The following is a 13,313-nucleotide window of genomic DNA, read 5'->3' as shown; positions in this document are numbered from 1 at the left end:
GAATAACATATTTCAAACACTGAAAGAAAATGGGTTCCAACCAAGAATTGTGTATCCAGCGAAATTAAGCTTCAGGATGGAAGATGAAATTAAAACCTTCCACGATAAACAAAAGTTTAAAGAATTCGCAGCTAGAAAACCATCTCTTCAAAACATCCTCGCCAAAGCATTACAGGAAGAGGAAATGGAAAATAACAATGAAAACCAACAGTGGGAGGTAGGACAGTAAAGGGGGGGGAAATAATCAAAGAGGAAAACAAACCATGTTTAGTAACAGAAATAAACAAATATGGCTGGAAGAACAACCCATATCTCAATAATAACCCTAAATGTTAATGGCTTAAACTCACCAATTAAGAGACACAGGCTAGTAGAATGGATCACAAAACAAGACCCAACAATATGCTGCCTACAGGAGACGCATTTGATAGGAAAAGACATACATAGGCTGAAGGTGAAAGGTTGGGAAAAATCATATCACTCATATGGACTTCGGAAACAAGCAGGAGTGTCCATACTCATATCAAATAAAATAGATTTCAAGCCAAAGTTAATCAAAAGGGATAAAGAGGGACACTACATACTGCTTAAGGGAACCATACACCAACAAGACATAACAATCATAAATATTTATGCCCCAAACAATGGTGCAGCTATGTTCGTCAAACAAACTCTTCTCAAGTTCAAGAGTCTAATAGACCACCATACCATAATCATGGGAGACTTCAACACACCTCTCTCGCCACTGGACAGATCTTCCAAACAAAAGTTGAATAAGGAAACTATAGAACTCAATAACACTATTAATAACCTAGACCTAATTGACATATATAGAGTATACCACCCAACATCAAGCAGTTACACTTTTTTCTCAGCAGCACATGGATCCTTCTCAAAAATAGATCATATATTATGTCACAGGGCAACTCTTAGACAATATAAAGGAGTAGAGATAATACCATGCATCTTATCTGATCATAATGGAATGAAACTGAAAATCAACGATAAAAGAAGGAAGGAAAAAGCATACATCACTTGGAGAATGAACAATAGGTTACTGAATGATCAATGGGTTATAGAAGACATCAAGGAGGAAATTAAAAAATTCTTAGAGATAAATGAAAACACAGACACAACATATCGGAATCTATGGGACACATTGAAAGCAGTTCTAAGAGGAAAATTCATTGCTTGGAGTTCATTCCTTAAAAAAAGAAAAAACCAACAAATAAATGATCTCATACTTCATCTCAAAATCCTTGAAAAAGAAGAGCAAAACAACAGCAAAAGAAGTAGAAGGCAAGAAATAATTAAAATCAGAGCTGAAATTAATGAAATCGAAACAAAAGAAACAATTGAAAAAATTGACAAAACTAAAAGTTGGTTCTTTGAAAAAATAAACAAAATCGACAGACCCTTAGCGATGCTAGCGAAGAGAAGAAGAGAGAGAACTCAAATTACTAGCATACGGGATGAAAAAGGCAATATCACAACAGACACTTCAGAAATACAGAAGATAATCAAAAACTATTTTGAATCCTTATACTCCAATAAATTAGAAGATAGTGAAGGCATAGATAAATTTCTTAAGTCATATGATCTGCCCAGATTGAGTCAGGAGGATATAGACAACCTAAACAGACCAATATCAATTGAGGAAATAGAAGAAACCATCAAAAGACTACCAACTAAGAAAAGCCCAGGACCGGATGGGTATACAGCAGAGTTTTACAAAACCTTTAAAGAGGAACTAATACCAATACTTTTCAAGCTACTTCAGGAAATAGAAAAAGAGGGAGAACTTCCAAATTCATTCTACGAGGCCAACATCACCCTGATACCTAAACCAGACAAAGACACTTCAAAGAAAGAAAACTACAGACCAATATCTCTAATGAACCTAGATGCAAAAATCCTCAATAAAATTCTGGCGAATCGGATACAAAAACATATCAAAAAAATTGTACACCATGATCAAGTAGGATTCATCCCTGGGATGCAAGGCTGGTTCAATATACGGAAATCAATAAATGTTATTCACCACATCAATAGACTTAAAAATAAGAACCATATGATCATCTCGATAGATGCGGAAAAAGCATTCGACAAAGTACAGCATCCCTTTATGTTCAAAACTCTAGAAAAACTAGGGATAACAGGAACATACCTCAATATTGTAAAAGCAATCTATGCTAAGCCTCAGGCTAGCATCATTCTGAATGGAGAAAAACTGAAGGCATTCCCTCTAAAATCTGGAACAAGACAGGGATGCCCTCTCTCTCCACTTCTGTTCAACATAGTTCTCGAAACACTGGCCAGAGCAATTAGACAGACGAAAGAAATTAAAGGCATCAAAATAGGAAAAGAAGAACTTAAATTATCACTATTTGCAGATGATATGATTCTATACCTAGCAGACCCAAAAGGCTCTACAAAGAAACTATTAGAGCTAATAAATGAATTCAGCAAAGTGGCAGGATATAAAATCAACACGCATAAATCAAAGGCATTCCTGTATATCAGCGACAAATCCTCTGAAATGGAAATGAGGACAACCACTCCATTCACAATATCTTCAAAAAAAATAAAATACTTGGGAATCAACCTAACAAAAGAGGTGAAAGACTTATACAATGAAAACTACAGAACCCTAAAGAGAGAAATAGAAGAAGATCTTAGAAGATGGAAAAATATACCCTGTTCATGGATAGGCAGAACTAACATCATCAAAATGGCGATATTACCAAAAGTTCTCTATAGGTTTAATGCAATGCCAATCAAAATCCCAACGGCATTTCTTGTAGAAATAGAGAAAGCAATCATGAAATTCATATGGAAAAATAAAAGACCCAGAATAGCAAAAACAATGCTAAGCAGGAAGTGTGAATCAGGCGGTATAGCGATACCAGACTTCAAACTATACTACAGAGCAATAGTAACAAAAACAGCATGGTACTGGTACCAAAACAGGCGGGTGGACCAATGGTACAGAATAGAGGACACAGAAACCAATCCACAAAACTACAACTATCTTATATTTGATAAAGGGGCTAAAAGCATGCAATGGAGGAAGGATAGCATCTTCAACAAATGGTGCTGGGAAAACTGGAAATCCATATGCAACAAAATGAAACTGAATCCCTTTCTCTCGCCATGCACAAAAGTTAATTCAAAATGGATCAAGGAGCTTGATATCAAATCAGAGACACGCCGTCTGATAGAAGAAAAAGTTGGCTACGATCTACATACTGTGGGGTCGGGCTCCAAATTCCTCAATAGGACACCCATAGCACAAAAGTTAATAACTAGAATCAACAAATGGGACTTACTCAAACTAAAAAGTTTTTTCTCAGCAAAAGAAACAATAAGAGAGGTAAATAGGGAGCCTACACCCTGGGAACAAATCTTTACTCCTCACACTTCAGATAGAGCCCTAATATCCAGAGTATACAAAGAACTCAAAAAATTAGACAATAAGAGAACAAACAACCCAATCAACAAATGGGCCAAGGACCTGAACAGACACTTCTCAGAGGAGGACATACAGTCAATCAACAAGTACATGAAAAAATGCTCACCATCTCTAGCTGTCAGAGAAATGCAAATCAAAACCACCCTAAGATACCATCTCACTCCAGTAAGATTGGCAGCCATTATGAAGTCAAACAACAACAAGTGCTGGCGAGGATGTGGGGAAAAGGGTACACTTGTACATTGCTGGTGGGACTGCAAATTGGTGCAGCCAATTTGGAAAGCAGTATGGAGATTTCTTGGAAAGCTGGGAATGGAGCCACCATTTGACCCAGCTATTCCCCTTCTTGGTCTATTCCCTAAAGACCTAAAAAGAGCATGCTACAGGGACACTGCTACATCGATGTTCATAGCAGCACAGTTCACAATAGCAAGACTGTGGAACCAACCTAGATGCCCTTCAATAGACGAATGGATAAAAAAAATGTGGCATTTATACACAATGGAGTATTACTCTGCATTAAAAAATGACAAAATCATAGAATTTACAGGGAAATGGATGGCATTAGAGCAGATTATGCTAAGTGAAGCTAGCCAATCCCTAAAAAACAAATGCCAAATGTCTTCTTTGATATAAGGAGAGTAACTAAGAACAGAGTAGGGACGAAGAGCAGGAGAAGAAGATTAACATTTAACAGGGATGAGAGGTGGGAGGGAAAGGGAGAGAGAAGGGAAATTGCATGGTAATGGAAGGAGACCCTCAGGGTTATACAGTGGAGGGGGTAGAGAGAGAGGAGGGGAGGGGAGGGGAGAGGTGGGGAAGTGGGATGGTGGAGGATGGGAAAGGCAGCGGAGCACAACAGACACTAGTATGGCAATTTGTAAATCCATGGATGTGTAACTGATGTGATTCTGCAATCTATGTATGGGGTGAAGGTGGGAGTTCATAACCCACTTGAATCAAAGTGTCGAATATGATATGTCAAGAAATTTGTAATGTTTTGAACAACCCACAATAAAAAATTAAAAAAAAAAATGGCTATCAAATTTTTGCCCACTTTTAATTGCATTATTTATCACTTGTTTTTCAGTTTTAAGGGTCCATTAAATATTCTGAATGTCAGTCTTTTGTCAAACACACAATTTTCAAATATTTTCTTTTAGCCTGATGCTTGTATATTTGGATTCTCACTAGTGTCTTGGAAACTCAAATGACAATCTCTGTCTTTTAATTGGGATACTCTGACTATTTAATCTGGTCATTGACTTGGTTAGTTTATATCAACTTGCTATTTATCCCATCTGTTTTAGGCTTGCTTTTACTATTTTTCTGTCTTATTTTTTTTTAAAGTTCCATTTATCTTTTGTATTGTCTAATAAATTATAATATTTTGTTTTGTTGTATTAGAGTTTATACATCTTTAACTTATTTCAACTCCTTTCAAATGACATCATATTACGCATGCTATAATTTAAAAACCATATAATCCCACACTTTCATTTTTCCTTTCTCAACCTTTCATTATTATTGTCATATACTTTACTTTTATATAAGTTGCAAATGTTATACTACATTGCCATTAGTTTTGGGTTTTTGTTGTTGTTGTTGTTGTTGGTGGTGGTGTTTTTTGTTTGTTTGTTTTGTTTTTAGGACTGGGCATTAAACCCAAAGGTGCTTAACCACTGAGCCACATCCCCAGTCCTTTGATATTTTAGAGACAAGGTCTAGCTGAGTTGCTAATTGCCTGGCTAATCCGCTGAGGCTGGCTTTGAACTATCAATTCTCCTGTCTCAGCCTCAGGAATTGCTGGTATTACAGGTGTGTGCCACTCCACCTGGCCTACATTGCCATTAGTTTTGATTAAACAATCGGTTATATTTAAAGGTATATATACATTAATACAAATCTTACATATTTATCAATGCAGTTACCATTTCTGTTTACTCATTCCTGTGCACAACTATATATTCTATATTTCCATCTGTTCTCAATATTCTATCTGAAGGACTTGTTTTAACACTTGTTATAGTACCTCTTTCCTGGATGAGTTCATTGAGGACTCCTAAGTCTGAAACAAAGTCTTTATTTAGTCTGTGCTTTGAAATGGTATAGAATACTAGATTGATTTTATTTTCTTCTTTGAGTTCTTGCACTAAAATGAAAAAAAAAATGCAATTATCCTTATTTTTGTTCCTCAGCTATGTACTGAGTTGTTTTGTTTTTTTCACTCTGAATCCTTATAAAGTTTTCTTTTTACCATTTCTTTTAAGGCATTTAATTCTGATGTGCCTTCTCTGATCCTATTAAGGTTTCTTGTGCTTGAAATTCACTGAGCTTCCTATCTATATGGGTTTATGTTTTTCATCAAATTTGAAATTTTTTCAGTCATCTCTTTTTATATTCTCCCTTATTTCTCACAGAGAATTAAATTATCTTTACATTAGGCAGCTTCAAGTTTTCCATAGCTCATAGATGTTCTATATTTTTTATATTCTCTTTTTTAATTTACACGTCATTTTGAATTGTTTTTATTGTTGTATCTTCAAGTTCATTAATTTTTTTGTTTTTAAACTGTTTATTGTTATTAATCCTAATAAGCATATTTTTATTTCAAACTTTGTAGTTTTCATTTCTAGATGTTTGATTTGGGTCCATTTACATTTTCAACATGTCTAATTAACATTTTGAAAATTGGAATACATTTCTAGGAACTATTTAGTATCCTTGTCTACTACCTGTAATATCTATGCCACTTCTTTAGTTCTGATGACTCCCCCATATTTAAAAAAAAAAAATTTTTTTTTTTAACCAGATGCTGGTCATTGTGAACCTCACATTGTGAATGTTGTGGATGTTTTTGTATTCCTGTGAATATTTTTTTTAGCTTTCATCTGCATGTAGGTGTTTTACCTAGAAATATACTGTTCCTTTTAAATTATTGTTTTAATTCTTTGTAAAAATTATTCTATTCATTCTAGAGCTGATTATTCCCTATTAGTGAAGGCAGAAACTTAAATGTACTCAACAGGCACTCTTCACAGGCACTATTACTTCTAATTCTTTTGGGTGCTTCTTTCCGTAGAATTAGGTAAATGCCTCACATTTATGTGCCGATCAATACTCAGCTGACTTACTGAGGTGGTTCCTCTGAAGATTTCTGGTGTTCTTTCTTTGCAGTTCTCTCTTCTCCAATACTCTGTTTTGTGAATTCTAGGTCCATCTATTTAGCTTATGAAGTACACGGGATTCATTTGAGTTCTCTCCCCGTATACTGTCACCAGGAATGTCTATACCACATTTTAGTAGTAATGTCTATACCTATTAAAGTGGCAGGTTAGGACAATTTTGGGATTTAACTTATTTCTTTCCCTTTTCTTAGCAATTACTATCCTTAATTGTTTGATGTTCAGGGTTTTTCAAAGAGATATTTCATGTATTATGTCCATTTTTGCTATTGTTAATACAAGACAGATCCATCTTACTGTAAATAATAGGGTTCTTTCATAGATTTTAAACTTTAGTATTCCACTCCTAAAGCTTCTTATAATTACTTCCTAATCTTTTGAAGAAGATCATTTTTTTAAATATAGAAGTTAAAATTAAACATTTTAATATTTACCCTAACAAACATATTTAAAATTATCAAAACCAAGGAAAGTCCACTGATTAGTTAAAAATTTTATGATCAATAAATAATATACTGGCATATGCTCTATAAATGTGTAAAAAATTTCATGATACATTATTGTAATAACACTAAGGTTATTCAGTTTTTATTGAAATAAAAGGCAAATTTGCTAAAATAATGGAAACTACAGCCACCATGGTAGTTTTAATGGTTTTAATTCAATGTTAACATTTTTAACACCAGTGCCCCATAAGTAAAAAAAGTTATAAATTCTACTCACTTATATAAATTTTTGAAACAGTATATACTAAAATGTACTTAAATGACAAATGATACTATATTAAAGGAGACAAATTAAATACAGTGAAATTAATAACCATATTTCTATAAATGGTCTTTAATATCAAAATAATAAAAGTGTAAACATGAAGATACTGGAAAATTTCTACAACAGAAAAAGGAAGTTACCGACACACTGGTTAGAAAATTAACACACTGGTTAGGAACACAGTAGCCAAACAAAGCATAAAACAACAAAACCAATTAAACTCCGCATATGGATACATGCATTAAACACTGGACATGCTAAAAATTTACCTGAATTATATGAACATAAGGCTTTACCTGAAAAAAAAAATGGTAAGGTAATGTCAAAAGTACATTTTAAAACCTTTACATGTAATAGGGTTGTTGAAATCTAATTTCTACTTTATAGTACAGACTACATAGTTTACCATTCTTATGTTCAAAATATAAAAAAAATTCTGAACAAAATTAAATGAAAATACAACAGATCTGAATCAGAAAAAGAAATCAAATTCAAATTATGCTATTAGAAAGCTTGACCAAATTCAAAGAATTACAGGCTAAAAGATAGAAATTAGTAAGTCAAGGTACAAAAAATAAAAAATTAATAATAAACTGCCTTACTTATATTAATGATTATGAGTTCTATGTTATAACTCATGATTATTTATATTATCTGAAATCCAAGAAATAATTGTTAGAAATTTAGCATGAAAAAAAATACTGTTCATTTTGGAATTCCTGATTTCTATTTAAAAATTGAATTTCCTTTAGGGAAAGACAACTTACAAAATTTATAGGGGAAAGGGTATTTTAGTCTTTTATCACAAGTTCAGAGGATACAACTTGTTTTTTTACTATATATAATGAACAAAGTTTATAAAGGCAGCAAAATATTAATAAATTGTTTTCATATTGAATGATGAATAAATTGTCATCTGAATACATATTAGAAATTTAAGGAGCTTATGAACTAGTATGTCATAAAAACAACAAAGTAGGGAAAAGATGCCATAATACCTGAAAAATGCAAAGGTTTATCCTGACATATTTAAGTTGTTAGTAAAATGATAATCACAAAAGAATAAAAAACTATATATTCACAAGTTATTAAAGAAGCTATTTTCTAATGTTCAATTAAAAGTTTTTAAATTAAGCATATGATTTTGAACCTTGTTTAACAAATGGAGAAGAAGTAATTTTGGCATAATTTCACAACAGTGATCTGTTCCAATAGTAACTTACATAGAAGTTGAATTACACAGTATTTTAAAGAAAAGAAAGAACTTTACTCTGGACATACTATTGTAAGTACAATGGGAATAACATAGGCTGTAAGTATAAATGACATTTCTTAAAGACAGAAGTATAAAGTTACAGAAAATAGAACAGAAAAAATATAGTAGATGTGAGCAGTTTTATAACTACTCTACCATTTAACTAGGATATGTTTTTGTTAACCAAGGATTAATTAAACAAATTAGATGAAATTAGGATTAAGCAACCCAAATGACAACAAAGCAAAAACCATCAGGTTTGACCAATACTTCCTATCACTCTGCCAAATATCAAACTTAAATTTATATTTAAAATATATTTAATATATTCATCTACATATTTTTAATATCTATTAATATTTTCTCTGAGTATTCTTCTGTTGCTTTCATAAAGAACTTGATTATATACTCATTTCTGTTTCTCTAGCCCTTTAACACTTAAATGTAAAACATTTAAATTGTGTCAATTCTAAAGTTAATTGTAGTATGTAAAGTGGTGATATATTGGTAAAGATATAACAATCACTTCTTTAAAAAAAAAAGTAAAAATTTGACTTTAGAGGTATTGGCCAATTTCCAGAGCACAGATATTCCAATATGATCTTAAAGCTACCAAAATGTTGTCACTGAAAAGAAGGAAACACAAGTTATATAACTGGCTCTGGCTGTAGTATACCAGTGAATAAGAAGTATTAACTATACTGAAATTACACTATAAAGGGATGTAGAGGATACAAACATAAGCATAAATACAAAAGACTAATGATAATTTTAAGTGTCAAAACCCATTTATATATTTTTTTTAATTTTTATTGTTGGTTGTTCAAAACATTACATAGTTCTTGATATATCATATTTCACACTTTGATTCAAGTGGTTATGAACTCCCATTTTTACCCAGTATACAGATTGCAGAATCACATCAGTTACACATCCATTGATTTACATATTGCCATACTAGTGTCTGTTGTATTCTGCTGCCTTTCCTATCCTCTACTATCCCCCCTCCCCTCCCCTCTTCTCTCTCTACCCCCTCTACTGTCATTCATTTCTCCCCCTTGTATTATTTTTCCCTTTCCCCTCACTTCCTCTTGTATGTAACTTTGTATAACCCTGAGGGTCTCCTTCCATTTCCATGCAATTTCCCTTCTCTCTCCCTTTCCCTCCCACCTCTCATCCCTGTTTAATAAAACCCATTTATATTAAAAAACTCTTCATAATGATGAAGAATCTCAATGATCAAAAAGTAATGAGAAAAAATAAAGTTATAATAATCTTCCTAAATAAGCAAAAGAGAGTATGAAATCATATGAGGAAAAACAATTTGTACAACCAATACTACGCACATGTAAGCAGTTGATACAACCAAACTGTAATATGAAGAGGTGATCACAAAGTGTGTAGCCAAAAATTGTAGATAAAAATGCCATAGAACTGTATTAATAGTTAATAAATAAAAGTCTATTTAAAAATAGATTTAGCAGGCACGAATGGTGTGACTCGACTTTGTGTACAACCAGAGACGAAAAAAATTATGGTCTGTATGTGTACTATGAGTTGAAATGCATTCTGCTGTCATGTATAACAAATTAGAATAAATAAATAAATAAATAGTGGGTTTGATAGCTACAGTGTACATAATTTTAAATCATAACAATAAATTGTTATATAATTAAGTAATTTCCCAAAACATTGAACATAATTATAAATCTACGGTATTGTCTATTAAAATAATATTTTATATGCGGAAACAATGCTTTCTCAAAAAATTTTTTTAGGATTTCAGTAGTTTGTTAAATGTATCATGTTAAATGTCATTTTCCTAAAATATTTAGGATGATGATATTTGCAGTCATATTAATTTGCCCACATACTCAAACATGTTAATATAACATGATATAAGTTTCAACAGTTCATGTTTTCACTGTCAGTAATTTAGACCATTTTAATTAGTTTGAGATCAGGAGTCAAAATATTATATTATTTCTCAAAATCATAGATGACAACACTAAATCAATACATAATAAAAGAATAAAAGATGCTCACTTTTTTAAACTATAGCTCTTTCCCTGAAAATACTGGAAATTACCTACTTTGTCATTTATAAAAGAGGGTGGATATGGGTGTTTTCTGTCAAGAATATAATTCCATCATATTTATAAAATTAAAACTTTTGCTCATTATTTAAAATTCACAACTACAAAAATGAGAATAAAATATCAGATGTCAGAAAGTTTCACGTTATTGAAGTTATTTTTCTTGCAGAAATTTTAATAATAAAAACTGAAAATATAAACTAGATATATGTGTATGGGTGTAGCAGATATCTATATTATATACATAAACTATATATAATCTATATTCAAGTTGTGATGCTGAAAAGTGTTGAAAAGGAATTTTGATGAGAGATGGTAGTAATTATATATATATATATATATATGTGTGTGTGTGAAGATATATATAGTGATACTCCCTAGTTAGAGACTATTACCTTCATATTCTGCTGAAAACCTACAATCTAAATGCAAGCAGACAAAGAGAACAAAGCTACCCCCAAAACCCCTAAATTTTTCCATTGCAGATCGCTGCCTTAACTAACATTTACTGTATTTAATTGTTCTCTAATTCTAATAAACAAGGTAGGCAGTTGTTAATACAGTAAATAAAGGAACCCCTCTACCCCACAAAACACATTTTTTTTCAGATTGTAGCACATCTAAAAGAGATAATAAATAAGATGTTATTGTACAATTTCTTTCATATCTCTTCCCTTAGATTTATTTTAAGATGGTAAATCTCCTAATCCTTGACACTCAATGTTCTGCAATAAATCTCACCATACTAATTAAAATTATTTGTATTCTCACAAATTTACTACTTTTCTCATCACAATGTATTGCATTTCTACTGTTTCAAGTCCAGTTTAAATGCTCATCACAGCTTCCATCTCTAAATTACTTCAGCATTCCAAACAAAGTTTTAATTTTTATATCTCTCCTTCCTACAATATATAAACTTATAAAAGTCAAAAAACAAGTATGCTAAGATCATGCACTGAGGTATATTTATGTTTTATTATCCTTGTATTTTCCCCTCCAACATTTTAAAGGGTATAATGAGCTTTGTGCTCTTTGAATTAAGGAGTCCATGTATCAGTTACTTTACTCTCCAAACTCCAAGTTTATTAAGCAGATTATATGAGGGTAGAATGAGATTATGTTTGAGAGGAAAGAGGGGAGAATGAGATTATTCTAGAGGGATATAAAGAAGGCACCACTGTTAAAAGTTCAAAATTCTCCCAGCATTAGCAAGGAGACAATGGTCAGAGAATCCTGGAATTAAAATGAATTCCATATTGAGAAACTTTCCAACCAGAGACAAGCAATGGTTAAGATGCAGGTTGCAATACCAGAGCAGCAGCTCATTGATGTGGTTAGACATTCTGGATACTAATACTGAAGCAGTGAGATTTTGCAGAAAAGTCCTGTTCCTAGACCTGATTTTAAGTAACCGTTCATCAGGAGCAGTAACTTGAATTATGGCCTTTAACTGTTCTGTGACAGGAGCACACCTGTGCTGGGAACTCTTGGTACAAGGCAACAGTAGAGACAGCCCAGTTGTTATGATAATGCCCTTCTCAAAAGGAGGTTCTGTGTCTACCACAGAGCTATCAGTCTTAACCTAAGTTCAGATACAAGCTGCCAGTAGTAGACAATTATGAGGGCAAGCTAATAATTATAATTGGGCCGCTAGTCTTCGATCTTAGTCCTATGTGCTTTGAAGAAACTTTCTCACAGAAAACCCTTTTGATGTTAAAACTTATATAATAAACATGCTGAGCTAGCTCTGGGTCATTATATCGCCATCAGGTGAAATGTTCCACCTGGTCTCAGCTTTCTCACTATGTGTGTCTGTCTGTCTTTTATAATCCCACAATCACCCATCCCTCAGCCAGTTTTCTGAACTAATGGTCATGCAGGTTGCGTTGTAACCACTGTGTACTGGGACTTGTCAGTGAGGATCAATAAGGATTTAAAATTAGTGGGCCTTTCTTGATTTTTCCTTTTTATTAGTTTCCTAGTACTTTCTATTGAGAAGTGAGAGTAAGTAAAGAAAAGGAATAATGACAGATATTTGTTAACCTGGAGACAAAGATACCTCAGAATCACGTTAAATATAATTATTGAAAAAATAAAGTGCAAAACAAAAAAATAGAGTGCATTTTACATTCAAGTTTGTAAACAGGAGTATGTCTGCTACCAAAGTATAATATCAATTACAAAATCAATCACCATAAACATAAAATTTAAATATTAGTTGTTGTAATTGAAACAATGGGGATGTCAAAAGAAATCATGGAAGGAGGAAAAAAAGATAAGTTAAAAACAAATAATACTATGCAACATATTAAGGCAAACTTATAAGAACTGCATTAAATGCAAACACATGAATTAACAGTAAGTCTTGTAGAAATAGATTAAAAAACAAAACAAAACAAAAAAACCTTTAGGGGCTGCAGGCACAGCTCAATGGTAAAGTAATTGGTTAGCATGCATGAAGCCCTAGGTTAAATCCTCAACACCATAAAAAGGAAGGAAGGAAGGAAGGAAGGAAGGAAGGAAGGAAGGAA

The 13,313-nt window shown here is 32.5% G+C and overlaps 1 protein-coding gene across 47 annotated transcripts in view; it reads right to left on the bottom strand.

Annotated features, from left to right (window-relative positions):
• Rims2 (regulating synaptic membrane exocytosis 2) overlaps window positions 1-13,313 on the bottom strand; it is a 546,345-nt gene that overhangs the window by 226,924 nt on the left and 306,108 nt on the right. For 24 of the 47 annotated variants that reach the window (XM_048801953.1, XM_048801957.1, XM_048801965.1 and 21 more), the window contains one exon: window positions 7,698-7,724. The exons of the other annotated variants lie outside the window; for them this stretch is intronic. In XM_048801953.1, the coding sequence (XP_048657910.1) occupies window positions 7,698-7,724 (27 nt within the window). The remainder of the gene's footprint in view (window positions 1-7,697; window positions 7,725-13,313) is intronic. 47 annotated transcript variants of the gene reach the window in all.

The sequence above is a fragment of the Marmota marmota genome, unplaced genomic scaffold, assembly GCF_001458135.2.
Source record: "Marmota marmota marmota unplaced genomic scaffold, marMar, whole genome shotgun sequence".
Taxonomy (NCBI): Eukaryota; Metazoa; Chordata; class Mammalia; order Rodentia; family Sciuridae; genus Marmota; species Marmota marmota.
The sequence above is the reverse complement of the archived record's forward strand: the minus strand, read 5'-3'. Positions and strand labels throughout refer to the sequence as shown.